Below are 20,237 nucleotides of genomic sequence, written 5' to 3' on the forward strand. Positions count from 1 at the left end.
TCCCTGTCAGGCTTTCCTGGGTTTTGTCACTATGGTAGAAACATCCTATGTCATTGTTTTGATTCCCGTTTCTCTGAGCAAAGATGAGAGTAGCCTTGAGCTAACAGACAGCCCCGCCTTTCTGTACCGACTGTTCTCAGCCCTGGCCTTCTCGCTGTGTTCCCACTGCCTTGCTAGTCGATGCAGCTCTTCAGTCCTTTTCTCAAGCCTCTGCCTAAAACAGTCATCGAGCCACCGTGCCTCAGATCACTTTTAATACCCTTTGCCTACAATTGGGCCCCATGTTCTTCTCACTTGGCCACAAGCTTCCTCTAGGAAAGGAACTGTGATAGAGCAAGGAACTCCTCTGACGCATGTGTCACTGCAGAACCGTCAAATCCGTCGGAGCCCAGCTTGCCTCAGGGCCCTCAAATGGTTTGTTTGATGGATGAACAGAACACATCAAATTAGCTCATAAATATTTATTTGTCTATTTTTTTTTTACTTATTTTAAACATAGCTTATGGTATTTCATCTAAATAGGAGCTGTGGCTCTCCGGTCAGCTGAATTTATCAATGTTCTCCTTGTATGGCTTTCTTTCTTTGCTGTGTTTATAAACTTACCCAGACCTCCTTTGAAACTGTTTGTGATGTCGTGTTTGGGGCTCAAATCTTAGACTTCTACACATTTATTTGTATTTATTAAGTGACAGACCTAGTTCTGGTTGCTCTCTTAGTAGCTGTTTAGTCTATCACCTTTCATTCAACTGTGCATGGATAGGCATAGCCAGCCAAGTCTAACATGACCGCATTTCCACACGCATCGGCTCTCTTGCCAGATGTGAATTCTTTAAATCGCCAAGTTTCAGGATACATTCTAATGTCTAGTAGATTTAGGCCTTTCTCATTTTTTTTGTAGCTATGATTATTACAGCCTTGGGTCTTCCCCTAAAAAGTTCTGCAACAATTTTGCTTATATCTGGTCTCCTTCTCACCTCCAGCATAAACAGATAATACATAATCTTTTTTAATATACTATTCTTTTACAACAACAATAACATCAGCAACAGCAGCAGCAAAAACAGATAAGGGGATTACAGCCCATAAGGGGGAAAAAGGCATCACATTTATTTATTTACTTTTTTTAAAGGTAAGGTTCAACCCAGAATCTCAGACCTGTGAGAGTCACTCTTTGAGATTCTAAGCAAAAGTGTTGTAGCTGGTGAGTAGATGGCAACTGATAACTGACCAACCCACATAGAAGGTGGCAGAACTCATACCCGAGAAGAGGCAGGACCGGAACTAATTAAAGCACAGGACATGGGAGCACAGGGTGCCTCCAGAGGCTGGAGTTAAAAAACACCTAGTTATACAAGGCCAAGCGGTCACCCCTGAGATCCGAGACACAGTGACACTAGACAGACTCGGCAGGGTGTGTGTATATATATATATGTATACAACAGTGACAATCAAGGGACTTGAGAAGGGGGGCAAGGAAGCAAGGAAAGGGACATGGGTGGGGGCGTGGGGTGAGGAATGGAGGGAGAAGTGATGTGATTGGATTATAATTAAAATTTGAAATTGTAAACAAAACTAAAACAAGAGGATGAATGGAAACCTTAATGAGGAGCTGCAGGGACTCGTCCTGCTATTATACTGGATGTGGAGAGAAGGGTTTAGGGACGCAAGTGAGGAGGGGGATGGGGATCAGCATGAGGATAGTAATAAATACATAAATCTCATTCCATAATAGGAACCAAAGTGAATATAAGCAACATTCATGAGTAGAATATGAATGCTTATTGCAGAGATAATTCAAACAGTAAACACAGACACAAGAGTTGAAATGGGTACAGAGACAAAGGAAGGGGCAACAGTCAGTGGGTTTTAGAATAAGCTTAGGAAGTGCTAGTACATACTTCTGATGCTTTGACTTGATTTTTGAAACAGGTCTTAATAGGTAGCCTATGTTAACTTCAAACTTAGTCTCAGGCCACAACCTACTGAGGGCTAAGGGCACAGCCCTGTGCCACTATGCCTAGCTAATTGACAGAGTATTAAAACTCCCCCTTCCCCCCCTTCCCCCTCTCCTCCCCCTCCTCACCTCTCTCTCTCTCTCTCTCTCTCTCTCTCTCTCTCTCTCTCTCTCTCTCTCTCTCTCTGTGTATCAAGGTCATAAAGGAGAAGGGGAGGGAGAATGTTCGGGGACAGAACACCCACATAGCATATCCATGGCCCTGACTTTGGTTCCCCAGGAGAAAAATGCAATTAAAAGAAATAGAGACCTTATGTCATTGTAAAGTGAGAACTCCAACACTGGGGTTGGAGTCTAGGTTCTTGGGAAGTTTGAATGGGTAAATGGTATGCATAACTTTGTAAAATTAAAACCTCAATTTTCACTTACTAGCATTGTGTTAAGACTGGGGACGAACCAATGTGCTGTAGAGTCTGGGAACTGATAAATTTAGAGTACAATGTAGAAGAAACAAGTGTTCTGGCTTTTTTTCCCCGGTGGTGGTGTTTTTTTGTTTTTTTTTTTTGTTTGTTTGTTTGTTTGTTTTTGTTGTTGGTTTTTGTTTGTTTGTTTTTGAGATGACCTTCAAATGAAATTTAAAAGAAAAAGTCAGTATGAATTTTCAGTTGATTTTAGACCAGGAAATGTGGTTCTAAAGCCCCAGCCACGAGCATAACCATTCATTGGTATGCATTTAACAGGACACAACAATAGAGTACCTACCAGCAAAAATCTCTTTAGCTCAAGGGCTGGCTTATACTTGGGCCTAGCAGTTTTCTTTCCTCTGCTTTTGTCTGTCTCTGAGAATAAGATTAAAACTTGGTCTGCCTGAAGGTAGAGGAAGGACGGTATCCAGGAAAGCCTGGATTAGCTCTCCCTGTGGTATAAAACTATAATGGAGTGCCCGTGTCTGTAATAAGTTAGCACTTGCAAGAAGACAGTGGAATGTTAGAAACCAGAGACTCACGGTTATGTGATGTCGTTGAAACCAAAAACCCCTACGGAACCTAAAGTTCTGGTAGCAGGAGAAATGACTTTAAAAAATTAATAGATGTAACTGCTCAATACTGGGGGAGAACTTATTCTCTGGCAAAGGCCAAGAAGTCTTTACCAACAGAATTACACTGCAAAACTGAGTTCAATATTTACTTTTACATTGCAATGGATTTTTACTAGGAAAGAAAGGTTACAAAAATACTAAGAAATGGTATTGTCTGATTTTCTTGAAGGAACTAATTCGATTTGTTTTTCTTTGTAAGACACCGATGAGTTTGAGTCACATTGTGTTTTCTTCTCTGCATTTTGTGTATCTTGGTCTGATTTCTTGACCGTGTACATTGGCTTTTTAATCTGACAATTTTACACTCACGGAGCTATTCTGTTAGACTAAGCTGCAATTATTTTTGCTACCTACTTATTGAAGGAAAATAATTTCATGTCCAAATAGATTTAAATAGAAGTTTCAAAAGTGAAATGTTGCACCAGCTAAGGTTAAATGTGTAATTGATTTGGGTGCCTTCTGTACAACCGTGTTAATTGAAAACCATATCTTAAAACTTTTATTGTTCCTAGAATAAATTACTGGAAACTAAAGGACAGCACCAGGAGGAAGAAAGAGCCCAAATCCATCAAGCTGAGCACTGGAGGTATAACTGGCTAATAAAATGAGCATCCTTGGTAAAATCAATTACTTATAAAGTTGTGCAGCATTTTGGGAAAACATTAGAGCAACATTAAATAATGTTCTGGGCTCCAAATCACCCCTAAATCTTTGTTACTGCAATACAGTGTTTGTGTGTTATGCCAACTGCTGCATATCCATACATATATTCACCTGTATATGTACATATGTACATGCATACTAATATCCACACTTCCTGGATTAAGAACATTCAGACTCATATGAGAAGACTGAGTCATGGGGTTGGAAAGATGGCTCACTGGTTAAGAGCACTTCCTACTCTTACAGAGGACCCAAGTTGAATTCTCATTGCCCATACCCAGCAACTCGCCATTTCCTGTAACACCTCTTCCAGGGACTGACCCCTCCCTGGCTTCCATGGGCACCGGTACTCCTGGGAGCATGCATGCACTGGCTTAAAGGAAGGAGACTAAACCCCACTTTCTGTTTATTTAAGCTATTATTTTGTCCCCTTCCATGCCATAGAGCATCACATCCCTCTGAGGCTGCATGCTACTGTTTGTAAGTGACTTTGGAGTTAGTGGATTGATCCCCCAGTTCATGGGTGCAAACACTCCGGGGAGGGGTGAAGAAAACTCATTAAAGTTATTTTACATTGACTAATACATTAGGATGGAGGAAAACTCAAGATAGAAGCAGTAAGTAGTTTTTAATAGATTGAGTACTCTTTATTTTATAGATTATAATATAATTACAAGGTTCCCTCTTCCCTTCCCTCCCTCCAGACTCTCCCCATACTCCTTGTTCTCTTTCAAATTCATGTTTTCTTTTTCATTAACTGTTATTATACATATATATATATATATACATATGTGTATGTGCATAGTATATATAATACAGGAGATACACACACACACACACACACACACACACACACACACACACACACATATCTTCCTAAATATAACCTGCCCAGTTGTATTATGTTACTTGTGTGTATGTTTTTGGGGCTCACCATTTGGCACACTCTTTCCTGAGAAGACGGTTTCTCCCCTTCTCAGGATCCCTTGGTTGCTTGAAGTTCTTTGTGTAGGGTAGAGGCCACTTGGACTTTTCTCCATGCACTTTGGCATACCTATTGGAATCTCCCTTATTCAGCTCACGCTTGGACAGTCATGTTGGTGAGACTTTATGGGTGCAGCTTCTGACACTGGTAGCCTACACAAGCCCACAGCAAATACATTGATGTCAGGTGTGTTTTGAGATGTGACATAAATGTTGGAATGTTGCTAACAACACTAGATAGACTATCTCTAGTATGACACATTCTTCCTAGGAGGCACCTGGGTGGAGTCTCTTCTAAGGCACAGATGTGAGGGCTTTCCTGATTTAAGGGAGCATATTCTTTTTGGAAGTGGATGACTTGTGTATTCAACTTCCCCCATCACTGAAGTGTGGGTTTTATTTATTTTTATATGATTATTTATGTGTTTAAGGATATTTTTCCCTGCATGTACATCTGTGCATCATGTAGATGTTCAGGACCAGTAGAGATCAAAAGGGCATCGGATCCCCTGGGCCTGGAGTTGCAGATGGTTGAGGCACCATGTGGATGATAGAACTCAAACCTGGGTCCTCTGAAAAAACAGCCAAGACTCTTGACTGCTGGGCCATCTCTCCAGCCCCACTGAAGTACATTTGTGAAATGTAATGATTCCATTTTGTAAACGGGAAACTCTGAAGGATGTGCAGTGGGTGAGGATTCTGCTAATTGTTGGTGGCTTCTGGTGGCCTCTGAGGAGCCTGTGTTGCTTCATGGTTCTCACAACGTGCTTTTAAAGTGGGGAATGTGAGTTTATATGTTTTACTCTGATTGAGGAAAACATCAAAATCTTATGACACTGTTTAGATCATTTTGTTAGATTAGCTGAGGGGAGGAAGGGACCTCATTGTCGCCCACTTACAAACCAGGCCAGGAATGATCTAGCTATTTTTATTGGTTTTGCCCACTTTCTCTTTAAAAGACTTTTGGTTAGAAAAGTACTAATATTGTTTTTATAGATACAGGAGTCACTTCTAGTAGCCAATTGTTTCTCTACATTAATTATATTTCAAAGCTTTAAGTACCTTAGAGATAGCAAAGTGTCACATTGATAGTCCCATTGCTAATAAATTAAATTTGGTGGGTGCCAAGTAAAAGTGCATGCTATTTGGTCAGAGGTAGAAAGGGTTGCTTTATTTGTTACAGGAATTTTGGCCATCATTCTTTAAATTTGTTGTTTATACTGCAAAATACATAAATATTGGTGGGGCTGTTTATTTTCAGTACTTATTTTCTCTCTTATTGATTTTGGCGACACATAGATCCAAATTAAACCCACCAGGAAATCTCTCTGGATAATAAACTCCGGTAATCAACATTGAAACAACTAATCAAGCCTTTAGACACATATTTTATGGTCTTGATCAATTTTTGAAAAGAGCTTGCATTTGTATTGCCTTTAAAGTTTGTAGAGTGTATTCCCATGGTATCCTGAGATACACATCCAATAGCCTCTTAATGAACAGAAATAATGGTGTCTCTTCTCGGAGCACCAACACAAGGTCTGCAGTGTGTGCATAGATAGACCAGTAATGCAGTGTGTGCATGGGATAGACCAGTTATGCAGTGTGTGCATAGGATAGATCAGTTATGCAGTGTGTGCATAGGATAGACCAGTTATTCAGTGTGTGCATAGGATAGACCAGTTATTCAGTGTGTGCATAGGATAGACCAGTTATTCAGTGTGTGCATGGGACAGATCAGTTATGCAGCGTGTGCATAGGATAGATCAGTTAGCACAAGTTCAACAGAGTTCAAAAGGCAACAAGTTTTCTCCTGGTTAGAAGTTACCTACAAGAGCGCTCAACCTGGAATTTATGATGGGAAACTTGTGGGATTCAATGCAAATTTTTCAATGAGTCCTGCAAATGAACACACACCTGCCCCTGCCCCTGCCCCTGCCCCTGCCCCTGCCCCTGCCCCTGCCCCTGCCCCTGCCCCTGCCCCTGCCCCTGCCCTGCCCCTGCCTCTGCCTCTGCCTCTGCCCCTGTCCCTGCATATCCATTTGAACAAAAGAAGCACTTAAGAACCCCACAGAAATTGGACAACGCAGTGGTTCAAAGGCTCGGATGAATCTGGACTGTAAGGTGAATGACAGCATGAACCCTACTGATTTAGAAAAACTCAAACCACCTCTAAGTGATAGTTCTTAATCCAAATTAACCCTCAGGGAAAAAAACCCAGAGTACAAGTTCAGTAGTAAGAAAATGCATATAGCTTCGAACCAGTCCAAAAAAAAAAAAAAAAAAAAAAAAAAGTAACAGGAACCATTCCTCCTCCCTATTTGGATTCATGTTGGAGTTGGAGAGAAACCAGCTGTGCGTTGCCTTGTCCCATTTTGCAGTGGACAAGCTAGCTGAGGATCTTCCTAAAGCACCCTGGAGAGCTCAGTCTCCTTTCCTCTTAGATGAGTTTGTGAGTAAACCTGTTGTTACCTTGCCTTATGAAAAGCCAGTTAAAGCGGCTGGCCCTGAGCTGTGTGTATTTTGTACACCAGACAGTGGGCTTTCTGTTATCCACCAGCAGTGGATACAGGGAACATGTGAAGTCTCATTCACTCAATGAGCACATTACCACACTCCGCCAAGGCACAATTCCTTCAATAAGGTCACTGTCCTAGGCAATGGGGTGAACCAGCAAGCAAAAAACAGCCCCTGCCACATGCAAATCTCCTCCTGGAAGACAGAAAGAGAAATCAACAGCTAGACAGCGAGTGTCTTCCGAACTGTGGTGAACACCCTAGGATGATATAAGGAAGAAGCTGGAGGCAAAGGTGACCAAAGGCCTAACATGTATGTGTGTGCACGTGCACACACACACACACACAGAGAGAGAGAGAGAGAGAGAGAGAGAGAGAGAGAGAGAGCGCTCAGTGCCAACTGCTCTGTGTGAGGAACCAGGCACATGGGACTCAGAGGCAGAGACAGTACTAGAATGGCCCCAGGTTGTCATCAAGACGCAAGTGCAAAGGCTCTGTTGTAGAAATGAGGGTGGACTTTGAATCCCAAAGTTTAAATTATGCTGGATGAAGATTAGAGTATGCAAACCAGCAGGGGAGGTGGGAAGGATGAAATATGGGATTGTGAAGATAGTGACTCTTCTCAGGCCAGTGAGAAGCAAACCATGGGAGAGCTTTCAGCACAAGAAAGGTGTCTCGGTCACTGTTCTATTGCCATGAAGAGACACCATGACCATGGCAACTTTTATAAAGGAAAACATTTAATTGGGACTGGCTTACCTGTTCAGAGGATCGCTCTGTTATCATCATACCAGGAAGAAGGATGGCCTGCAAGCAGACGTGGGTCTGGAGGAGAATCAAAGAGCTACATCCTGATATGAAAGCAGAGAGGGGGACACTGGGCTTGGCATGGGCTTTTAAACCCTCAAAGCCCACCCCCAGTAACACACTTCCTCCAGCTAGGTCACACCTCCTAATCCTTTCAAACAGTGCCAATCTCTGTGTGACTAAGCATTCAATGAGCCCACGGGGGCCATTCTCATTTAAACTGCCATCGAAGGCAAGGTAACTTCTCTAACTCCGGAGAAGGAGGGTTGTGATATGATATGAAGAATGAATGACAGGGTGGGGGCTGGGGGTGGAGACAGTAGCCCAGAGAACTGGTACTGATGGAACTGGAATGGTGGCCATGGGCATGAGTGAACTCGGGATGTGTTGAGCAGTAAGAGCGTTAAGACTTCTAATGGCTTGTATGGGATGGGAGGGCTCTTATGACTGACAAAAAGCCTAGATAAAGGGGTTGGGGAGGTGGGTCAGCCCTAACGTGCTCCCTGTGCAATCATGACAACCTAAGTTTGGATTCTCAGTACCTGGGTCAAATGGTAGGTCCATGTTTGGCCCCAGTGATTTGGTGTGAAGGGGGCAGAAACAGAGGGACCACAGGGGCATGCTGGCTGGCTAATTGTGCAGCCCAAAGTTCCATAAAAGACACTGTCCTAAAAAATAATAGAGAAATTGAAGGCAAGCACCTAGTGCTGACCTCTGGCCTCCACACACATGTATGCATACAAACATGTACACACACACACACACACACACACACACACACACACACACACAGAGCACCAGTGTGTCCTCAGTCCAGGATGCCCCTGGATGCGTTGCTCACAGGGTAGTTTCCACTGATTAGCAGTCAAGGCTGAAATTTACTAAGATTCTTCTCAGCAGGCGGGGCTGAGAGAGACCGAGAGCTGTGTCTCTACAGCGAGCCAGGCTGTGGCCTTTGCATAGATAGGTTTCTAGGGTCAGAGTGTGGAGCTGAGATACAGCCACTGCCGAGGGGGAACAGACTTGTAGAGAGGCAGCCAGGCAATACTGAAGACGACATCTTGGCTAGCACCCAGTGAGCGCAGACAACCTACATGTCTGGCTACCCACCCATTGTTCTCAATAATCCCCTGTCTCAGAGACTTGTGACTTGTGATCATCCACCAGGACCCCATTTTGCCTTCCACGGCTGAAAAGGAGGCTAATGCACTCAGTTCCCACAGTTGCCTTCCTCCCACAGTGTGGGCTGAATAGCTCCTTATGCTAGGCATGGTTTCTGCCCCAAGAACATTCTAGTCTTCTATGTCACTCATTACTCTTTATCCAGTTTCCGAGTCCCCACCTCAGTCAGCCATGCACAGGTGACACAGAGGATGACTTTGAAATGCCCATAGGACAACTATTTAGAGTAACAATAAGTTATTATCCAGGTAGCCACCTGTAGAAATAATCAACAGTCATGACTGTGAGTCTATTTTATGGCTTTAACAGACCGAATTGAAAATACTCTGGAAAAATACAGACGCCTTGTCTATATAGCTAATGTGCTGTGGCAATTTTCCCACATCGTTCCTTAAAGACTACAGCCCATTAAGTCTTTTACTCTTTACGCAGCACTGACACTGTATTAAATATTATAAGTAACCCATAGACCATCTAATGCACGCAGGAAGACCTGTGAAGTGTGGTAGGGCTAGGTCATCTTACGGAAGAGATGTGAGCGTCAATGTCCTTTGGTACCCACGGGCAGTCCTGAAGTCAACCACTCATGGATACCGAGCGAGAACTTGTTAGAGCATCCCTGGGCTGGCAGCCCTTATCCTGACCTCTGTGAAAATAATTGTCTTATTAATTCAGATTTAATTTTTGAACTTGGTGGCTGCAAGCAGGACAGAACATCAGAGAACGGTGTACTTATTCTGTCTTTTGAAACTTGAACTTCTTTTCTCTCCCGGCAGCCTGCTCTTTCTCCTTCTGTCTTCCTCCTGTGTGATTCTCTTCCAGATGACTGACAATACAGTAGAACTTCAGCGGGTCACCTTCTGTCTTGTAATAGCACTGCCACAGGGCGTTCCACTCCCACAACCCCACTTAGTTCTCTCTGGTTCTCCTTAGCCTCTGTCCCATTGCTCAGGTGACCAGAGCACTTGCCAAGATGAAGGAGATTTTAGCAAGTGAAACTCTCATGTTGAAAACGGATGCCCTTTTGGCTCGAGCCACGCCTGTGCCAGCCTCAGTAAGGGACTGTTACCAGAGCCCATATGTCACCAGACAGATTTCTATAGAATTCCTCTAAGCTGAAGGGAAGGAGCAATCCCCACACTAGTTTGTACAGCACATTCGATCTCAAAACTCTGTTAGCCCGGCTGCAGACTTGCTACTTAATGCATTCCTTTCCATTGTTCTAAAGGGTAAATAATGCTTTTCTGGACCGACTCCAAGGCAAAAGTCAACCAGGTGGCGTTGAGCAGTCTGGAGGCTGTTGGAATATGAATAGTACTGACGGCTGGGTGAGTTTTTTCTTTTCTCTTAAAGAAACAAAACAAAACAAAACAAAAAACCCCCAATATTTCCAAGTCAAAAAATAAACAAATAAAGTTAAGTGTGCATTTAAAAGTATATTGTGAATTTCCCCTACCATCATCATCATCATCATCATCATCATCATCATCATCATCATCACAATCGTTATTGTGTGCTGTGATGGGCAGCCACAGGAATTAATATAAATTCAACAGGGGAGAGAGTGGAAGTAAGGGAAGGGGAGGGAAGGAGAAGGCAAGAAACAGGGGAGGGAAGAGAAGAAGGGGAAGAAGAATTTCAGTTTGGACAAATTTAAAAAAGAAAATAAAGACAGTTGCCTTTTGTTCTTAGCTGAGCCTGACCCCAAAAGCTTTTGATCACCATTTGCCCAGACCTGAAACAAAAACAAATGAATGTTTCCCTCCCAAGGAAATTTGAAGTGAAATGTGCTTATAAAAACACTAAGTATTCTTCTCTAGTAATGGGTCCTCCCTGTGAAACCAACACATCAAAGAAACTAGGACTTAACTTTTCACTACAATATGATTTAAAAAAAAAAAACTATAGCCAAAGGTACTTTTGGAAGATGAAATGTTCTTACATATTTTGGGGGAAGAAAAGCCCATGCAACTCTGTGTTTAATGTGTTTTCGTGTGCAATATATTCTTGAACCAACAACCAAACCTCAAAATGTTTATGACTACAGTGTGTGCCGAGTCAGAACTAATCACAGTGTGGTTTACAGTTTAAGTCTCAAGTGAATGAGAACTTAAAAGTATTGTGTGTGTGTGTGTGTGTGTGTGTGTGTGTGTGTGTGTGTGTATGTGTGTGTGTGTGTGTGTGTGTGTAGACATTTATGTATGTATATTTGGAGTGATGAGATCCAATAGATATTCTTAAATCATCAAATTCCAACAAAATAAGCAAGTGCTGGGCTTGTGAGGTGTGGCTCAGTGGATAAAGGGATTTGTCAGCGACCCTGATAACCTGAGTTTTACCCCTGGAGCGCACATAGGGGAAGGAAAGAGTGTTCTACAAGCCATTAGCTGACCTCTGCACACATGCTGTGGTGTGCCCTACCTCCGAATAAATATATATAATAGAACACGCACACAGAAAATCAAGTGCCTTTTAATCTGGAAACTACAAAATAAATAATGGAAGAACAGAAGCTCATTGTGGATAAATCAACATATTAGCAATCTTTTGGGCATGACTCCCCAGAATGCAGGTAGAAGTTAGACTTGATAGATATTATTAAAATATACATGTTGAAGATAATTGACCATAAGCACATTCATAAAGAGTGTATCTTAGATGTTTCTATTTTATTCACAATGTATATTAATTCACTCTGCTATGACAGTTAGAATCTGGACAACATGAAAGATTGGCATTTTGACACTTAGCATCTGCATTCTGTGAGGTGATACACACAGTGCCGATTGATTGGTGAGAATGTGTGAGTAGGAGTCATAAGAAAACATTCTTGGAAATCAAATTGTGTTCAAGACTAAATTCATTATTGACTTTCCATTTCTCCAATACTTAACAGCTTCTAACACCTAGGAAGCTCCTGGAAAAGTGTCCAGGATCCAGGGGAAAACAGGGGAATGTGTGAGTGCATAGCAAACGGGATTGAGCTAAAGGACTGACTCTTGACAAGCCAGCTCCCCAGTGACTATTGGTGAACCTTGGTGAGGGGGTCACAAATTGTTTCCGAGACTTAAAAGATCAAAGAGAAGACCACCATGTTCTTATGATATCTGGTGACAATAATTGGGTCAGCATTTTTATAGGATAGGCACATCAATATCCAAGGTGGTTATTGACTCTTCTCTCATTTGAAAGAACCAGTGGTAAGGATTTCCTCAGACTCCTACCTTGATCCCTACTCAACCTACAGCATCTGCCTCGCTGAATTATGGACCATTCCCTCTTTCACTGATGAGACTCTTGGTTCTGCTAATACCTGAATTACCAACCAGTTCATCAAAGTAGAAAATTGCACCAGTGAAACATGAACAGAGTCTACTGATAATTTGCTGTCTCTGACTTAATTTCTTTCTTTCTTTTTTTTTTTGAAAGGCCATCTCTTCTTACCTCAGTCTGGGATAGAATTCTCAATCATTTTGTGTTGTCTTAGTGTTTAGGGTCACAAGTGTAGACCATCATGTCTGCCTATTTTTTTCTATAAGTCCATACCAGTGTGGTTATGTTTGTTTGTCTTTCAAGATCTTGTCATTGACAATGTCCGCAGTGTGAACAATCCACGAGTACTTTCCAATTTTTATCTCTGGCCTCTTAGAACTTGTCAAGGTAAATCTTTTCCCCATTTGAAATAGTTTCTTAGCAGGCTGCTTGGACACTCAACCACCCTGGAATTCTGGGTATCTCAGTAGTCATTTCTTTTCATTATCCTTTCTCAGATCTCTCTGTACTACAGGGAAGACATATCCCTGCCTTTATTTCATTCCTTCCTCAGTGGCCTTGTTCTGTCTGAAGAAGTTAAGTACCTTCTATGTGCTTTCTACATTTCTATTCTCAGTCTAATCCTTTTCTTTCAAATTTGCACATCTAGTTGTGTCTCCTAGGATATAGGGTGGTCATTTCAACCTTCACATCTACAACTGTTTAGTCGGGGTTTGTATTCCTGTACAAAACATCAAGACAAAGAAGAAGGTTGGGAAGGAAAGGGTTTATTCAGCTTATGCTGAAACACTGCTGTTCATCACCAAAGGAAGTCAGGACTGGAACTCACACAGGGCAAGAACTTGAAGGCAGGGGCTGATGCAGAGGCCATGGAGGGGTGCAGCTTACTGGCTTGCTTTCCCTGGCTTGCTCAGTTTGCTTTATCAAAGAACCCCAGGACTACCAGCCCAGAGATGGCACCACCCACAATGGGTTAGGCCCTCCCACCTTGATCACTAATTGAGAAAATGCCTGGGTCTCATGGAGGCATTTCCTCAACTGAGTTTCCTTTCTCTGTGATAACTTCAGCTTCTGTCAAGTTGACACACAAAACCAGCCAGTGCAACAGCTTAACTTTAACTATCAGGAGCCCAATCATTCCCAATACCTTCCCTGCAGTCCTCCTCAGTCTAGCTTCTCCTCTTGTGTTTCTACATCCCGACAGTCATCACCTGCATTGTTTTCTTATGTTTACAGTAGCATGTCTGGAATCTGTTCTCAGTAGGAGAGCAACAGAGGCTATTTCTTGTCAATTTTCTCTTTAAAACCCTCTAAGGGCTCCTAGAATTCCCTCTGTCTCTTGGAGTAAGAACTAAGATCCTTTGCATGGCCTCACAGGGCCATACATGAGGTGGGCTAGGATCCTTAGCATGGTCTCACGGGGTGCTACTGAGGTGGACCCTGTTTCGCCTCCTGGCTTTGCCCTCTCATGGCTCTCTCTGCGTCAGCATCCTTGCGGTTGCTTCATCTTAGGGCCTTTATACATCTTCTCCCTTTATATATGTCTTTCAGGCAGCTGCGTCATTTATTTTCCTCAAAGAGCTTTCCTGAATTTCAACATCTTAATAGGATTACCTTGGCTGTTCTCCTTTAGTCCTTCCCACAGCCCATTTTGTTTTCCCACAACACTCTTCCTGTTCTACTATGCTTTTCTCACACGTCTACGTATACATTTGGCTGACTGCGTTCAACCCCTCTGAACACAGGATGGGTCTCTTAGATTGTTTTGTCTGCTGCTCTTCCCCAAACAAGAAACTATGACTAGAACCTCCTGCACACACAGTAGAGCACGGCGCTGAGATATTACATTATGAGCACAACAAAAGATTTAGGCAAACACTTTGATATAGGAAAATGAACAGGCATTGAATTTAAATTAGCTGTGTAGGAAGCATTTGCCAAAATAAGAATGAGACTTGGAAGAATGAGCAAAACTAAGACACAATTAAAGATAGCCAAGGGGCTTCAGAGAGGGCTCCCTTAAGTCTGCTTGCTGTGTGATCATGAGAGCCAGTTCTTGGTACCCATAAAAAAGAAAAGAAAAGAAGAGAAAAGGAAAGGAAAGAAAACAGCTGGGTTTCCCCAAAGTACACAAAGCATAAGTGAGTATGGAGTGCTCATCTCCAAATGGGACACCTGCATCTAAAGGTCAGGGATGGAAAGACTGTAATAGCCAAAGGCCCAGGAAGGCTGCCCTGGAACAGTTTCTTCTGGACATGATAGGGATGTTACACCCAAGAATTCCCAACATTATGATCACCTACACAAGACCTCCATGAGACCACGTCATCCAACATTCCAGCACAGGGGTGCGAAGGGCGCATTCAGTGCTAACCCTAGTTGAAGAGCTACAGAGAGTTGGTGGCTTCTGAGGAACAGAAAGTCAGCCTTCCTCCAAGACAGCCCCCTTGACAGGTCAACCCAAGTACCCACAAGCAATACTAATTGAACTCCATAGTGTGTGTGTGTGTGTGTGTGTGTGTGTGTGTGTGTGTGGCCATAATTATAGAGTGGGAAGACACGAATTTGAGAATGGCTGTGTTGGGGGACATGGGGAAGGGTTGGAGAGTAGTAGATATGGTGAAAATATCACCAATGGTGAAATGCATGCAATTCTCAAAAATATACAAAAGAACTTTTCATTCATAAACATGCATTTTTTAAAAAAAATCATTAAAATGTTACAGATCTTTAAAAATATAACCTCATTAAGTTGTATCTTTCCCAGAATTCCAAGCCTGATGTTCCAGTTTGTTCTGTTGCTGTGATCAATGTCATGACCAAAAACAACTTAGGAAGGAAACGGTTTATTTCCTCTTATAGGTTATAGTCTATCATGAAGGAATTTAAGGCAGGAAACCAAGGCAGGAACCAAAGCAGAGAGCAGATCTTGCTTCCCCTGATTTTCTTTTCCGTGCCCAGCTGCCTGCCTAGGGGGATGGTATTACTCACAGTGAACTGGGCCCCTGACACCAATTAGCAATCAAGAAAATTGTGAGCTCCACAGCCATACTCACTGAGATGACACAGTTCTCCTCTGAATCTCTTCCTTCCTAAGTACGTCAAGGTGACAACCAGCTCTGACACTGGCTTGTCACAAAACAAACTATGAGAAAAAAAATCAACCAAAATAATATATCTCATAAGTTCTGTATGATCATTTATACAAATATAGAGAAAGGGTTTAATAAATTCAAGTGCCCACTTGTAGTCAAAACTTTTTATCAAAGAAAGAATAGAGGGGAAGTTTCTTTATTTAATAATAATGCCAGAACTGCATAATAAAAAGTCACCAAAACTTTTCCATTAAATTATATATAAGTATCGAAAAGGTAAACAAATCTATAAGTTGCATAGTATATGATGATGACCATTTACATAACCCCAAAGGATATGTTTTCATATTAGAATAAATAAGGGCTCACCAATGTTGATGTGTAATAAAATCAGAATATAAAACCTAAATTCATTTGTATTCATTTAAAGCAAAAAAGTAAAAACAAAAACAAAAACAAAAAACCAACAGAAAAGCAACAAAAATATCTTATTAAAAATGTGAGAACTTCTTAGAGAATTGTAAAACATTTCCGAAAGACACTGAGGAGAAAAGGGAATCAATAACTGGTGAGTTATAGCTTGTTAATGGATAGGAATAAGTCCCCAATCCATGGATCAACTCATTGTGACCGAAGCAAAGAGCCAAGGAGAACTGAAGATTAAGGACATTTGTAAGAGGACTTAATTTAGGATGGCTCACAGTTGGTCTGGGCAGGCCAAGCATTTGTGGGATTTTAATGTGAGGCAGAGAAGTGGAGAATAGATCCCAGGAAGAAATGGACGGTGTAGCAGATGCATCCGGGACCACTGAACACCGATCTGAAAGTAGACACTTACTGGACACCGTATATGAATATCAGCTCCAGGGGACTCAAGCTTGTTAAGAGGAAAAGAAAAAGAACCCTTTTAATTTCAGGGGAAAATTAAAGATGTTATTTATAAAATCTAGCTAGGGAAGGATTTTATATGACCCAAAATATACACCAAAAAGAAAAAAAAACAATTGTAGTTGCATTAAAATTTAAAATATCTGTTTCTCAAAGAAACCCAATCCAGGGTCAGAAGAGAGTGCCAGAAACTAGACTTTTATCCTGGATGTATTTTCTAAATACTAAACAGACTAAAGTTAGCATGTAGGGTATATTACAAATGGGCCATTTATCTAGACATGAATGAATGGCAACTGAGTTCCCCTAAGGAATGTGAGAGGAGAGCTATACCCCCAATAATGGGGCTGGGAGGAAACCTAAGGATCAATAAGAAACCAAAGGCAGAAAAAAGAAGGCTGAAAATAGTAAATTTGATAAAAACTATAGAAGGAATAGTTCCTTAAAATGTCATGTAGATTCTTGAGAAGAAGAGCCTACAAAGTGTATGTTGGCATGTCAGACCAGATTAATCTTTATTTCTTAAACACTCTTATTTTGAATAGTCTGATATTGTTCATATATATAGTTATTCTTCAACTTTTAATTATATATTTTTGAAACACATTTTTATTTTGTAAAAGCCCATACTAGTGTTGAACCAAGTGTTGAACGTGTTGAAAGTCGCTGTTACAATAGCAGTTACCATAGCAGTCAAGACTTTATGGCTGCTAACATTTCTGTAAATGCCAGGACAGACAGCTAAGGACTTGACGTGACCTCTTGAGTTTCCTAGAGGGCTAATAGACCAACAATTGTCTGTATCTCAAGTTCAGTGTGGCCTGGGATCATGCAAGGCTGATCCTTTGATTACTCAGAGAGAGGAACTCATATGTCCATCAACCCCAAGAACCCCTGAGAAGTCGCCTTCCTGGTGAATAATCCAGTGTGACTCTACTTAAAACATTTCCATTCCAATTTCTTCCCCTCACATTCTGTCCTTGCTGTGCTTGTGAAGGTGCCAGCATTTATGAACTCTAATATTCATGACCCATGTTGGGCCGATTCTAAGAGCACAGCCACTAAAGATGTCATTGGACATTACATTCTCAGCTAAGACCATGCAGCGAATTAAATGTACTATGACTTAAAAATTAAGCTCATCTCACTGGGACCTCAGTCACTCAAAAACAAAAGGGTAAGGTTTCCTTACCCTGCTGAACTGAGACAGTCTGTAGGAATTCCATTTTGGGTTGTATACTCTTTGGTCTTAGTTTTGCTGTTTGTGTTAATTTATTTCATTTTATTCTTTTTATTTCAGGGTATATGAGAAGCATTCACTTCCATCTGGCCTTCATCAGCTGACCTTTGAAAACCCTCTCAAGATGCATTTCCTTAATGCAGTTCTGTTTGGCATGCCTTAATTCCTTATTTCAACTGCCCACCCACTCAACCGAACTGTTGTGGTAATTAGTGATGTGTTATTAGTGATTGTAGACTCTCAGAGTTTGATTACTGACTTGTGTTTAACCTCTACTGCCAGAAAAATGTTACCTTATTTTTCCTAATTTGCCCTGCCTTTTATTAAATGGATAAGTAGAGCAATGTTAATAAAATAGTAAAAAAGAATCACGTGGTGTTCAGGGTAGTAAGAGCTTGGATGCTGTAAGTTTGTGTCTCTCTAATTGACTAATTTTTTTCTTAACTAATTCTTACAGCAGGTTTAGGGTTACTTTGGGGTCGTTTAAAATTCCTACTTTTTAAAATCTAGGGTACCAATGTGACCAAAAGAAGGTCTCTTATACTTTTATAGACAAATTTATAAATAAAATTCTGAACTACTACTTCTATATAAATGGGTCGTTTTTTAACATATTTCTATTGATAATTTGGGAGTGTCACATAATACATCCCAATCACCCTTACTTCCCAGTCCTTGAAGGTCTGCCCCACTATCCTTGTGGCCTCCTCTCAAAATATAAAAAGTAAAACAAAGTTCAAATTGTGTTGTCTATATAGTCACTGGAGCATGGTCAAAGTCCGGTGGCTAGCCCCTTAAAGAAAAGTGGGTCCTTTCACACTCCTACTCACCATTGGCGCTCTTTTGTCTTGGAGAGCTACACTTCAGCATCTTTATCACAATTTCTAAGGGTTCTCAATGCCTTCCTGTCTAGGTTGTTAATATATATGGTGGGGGAGGTTATCACAGAAGCCTTCTATATCTCTCTTTCCCAACTGTGAGTCTATAGCCATCAATACCACTGCAGGAAAGGAAGGAGGAGGAGGAGCGGGGGGGGGGGAGGAAAGAGGAGGGGGAAGGGGAGGGGAGGAAAAGGGGAGGGGAAGAAGAAGAAGAAGAAGAAGAAGAAGAAGAAGAAGAAGAAGAAGAAGAAGAAGAGCAGCAGCAGCAACAACAACAACAATAAGAAGCAGTAACAGTACCTTCCTTGCCCTTTGCCCTTTATGGCCAGCAGGAGCATGGTCTCTGGTAGCAATGCAGGTCACAAACACCTGGTTCCTGGTGGCAGCCTGGCCCATGGACATCAACATGGCTACAGGCAGCAGCACAGACCACTGGCATCTGCATGGCTTTCACTGGTAACAGCATTACCATAGACCCTGAGAGCCTTAGGTCATGAACATCAGCATGGCCTCCAACAGCAGCTCAGGCCTCAGACATCAGTGTGGTTCAGCCTTTCTTCATAGCATAAGCACCATTCTGTTCCTCCATCCTTCCTACCCCTCCACCATTAATTCATTCATCCCAGTGGCACTGACTAGAAAGCTCAGTGGGATATTTATTTATTTATTTATTTATTTATTTATTTATTTATTTATTTATTTATGCCTACACAGCTCTACATGTAAATATTCATTACCATGAGTCATTGGTCTGGCTCAAGGCTTCCGGTGTCTGAAGCACCATAAATACCAGACCGTTGCTGAGACGTTTTTTAGTCACAGCCATGTTTCAGGTTTTCATCTTCAGTGATGATGGTGTGTTCCTGGACCTGGTTCTGCAGCACCGGCTCCTCTTTCTGGTCCAGTTGCTCGTAGATGGAATGGACCAGATGTATTGGGACAGCCGGCGGGAGGTGCTAGAACTGAGTGAGCCTAGATGGCAGCCCAGTTGGCCAGCGGGCTCTTCTGGGCAGAATGGCCTATTATTTTCATGTTTACTGAAAAGCTCTCAAAGAGTCTGGTCCTAACACTCATTCTTACCGTCTGTATACATCAAATCCAATGAGCAGTTCCGACTGTTCTTCATACATTTATTAGTATTATTTTCTGATCTTCAAGGTGGAAAACATTGTCTATTGGGAAGTCGATGCTTTTATAAGAATTAACTAGTTGCAACTATAGCACCCTATCTGACTTGTATGTATGAGGGAAACATCTTTTCTGTGCCCTGTGTAACCTAACTTAATAGGCTTTCCTGTTCAAGGTCTCTGTGACCTTGAGCAAGTTCATCATTCCTAGAGTAAAAGAATATTGGTCTCTATACTGTGTAGTTCAGCCCCACAGCCTCCTTTCCATCCTCCATAGTACATTGCATTTAGTCATAGAAGGAAGCTTGGAGGAGTGATTCTGTTTGTCTGTTTACAGACAGACAGATGATAGATAGGTGATAGATAGATAGATAGATAGATAGATAGATAGATAGATAGATAGATAGATAGATGATAGATAGATAGATGATAGATGATAGATGATAGACACATAAATAGGTGATAGAGTTTCTGAGTTGCTAAGCAACCAATAACACTTTGCAGCATCAAGAGATCATCTTTTTTTAC

The 20,237-nt window shown here is 41.7% G+C and overlaps 1 protein-coding gene across 1 annotated transcript in view; it reads left to right on the forward strand.

The window, feature by feature from the left end:
• The window catches only part of Epsti1 (epithelial stromal interaction 1), a 98,665-nt gene extending 80,381 nt beyond the window's left edge, over positions 1 to 18,284 (forward strand). The window contains exons 10-12 of the mRNA NM_001044257.1: positions 3,566 to 3,639; positions 10,434 to 10,533; positions 17,762 to 18,284. Of these exons, the coding sequence (NP_001037722.1) occupies positions 3,566 to 3,639; positions 10,434 to 10,533; positions 17,762 to 17,770 (183 nt within the window). The 3' untranslated portion in view covers positions 17,771 to 18,284. The remainder of the gene's footprint in view (positions 1 to 3,565; positions 3,640 to 10,433; positions 10,534 to 17,761) is intronic.
• Positions 18,285 to 20,237: the final 1,953 nt, after the last annotated feature.

Source organism: Rattus norvegicus, chromosome 15 (genome assembly GCF_036323735.1).
Source record: "Rattus norvegicus strain BN/NHsdMcwi chromosome 15, GRCr8, whole genome shotgun sequence".
NCBI classification, from domain to species: Eukaryota; Metazoa; Chordata; class Mammalia; order Rodentia; family Muridae; genus Rattus; species Rattus norvegicus.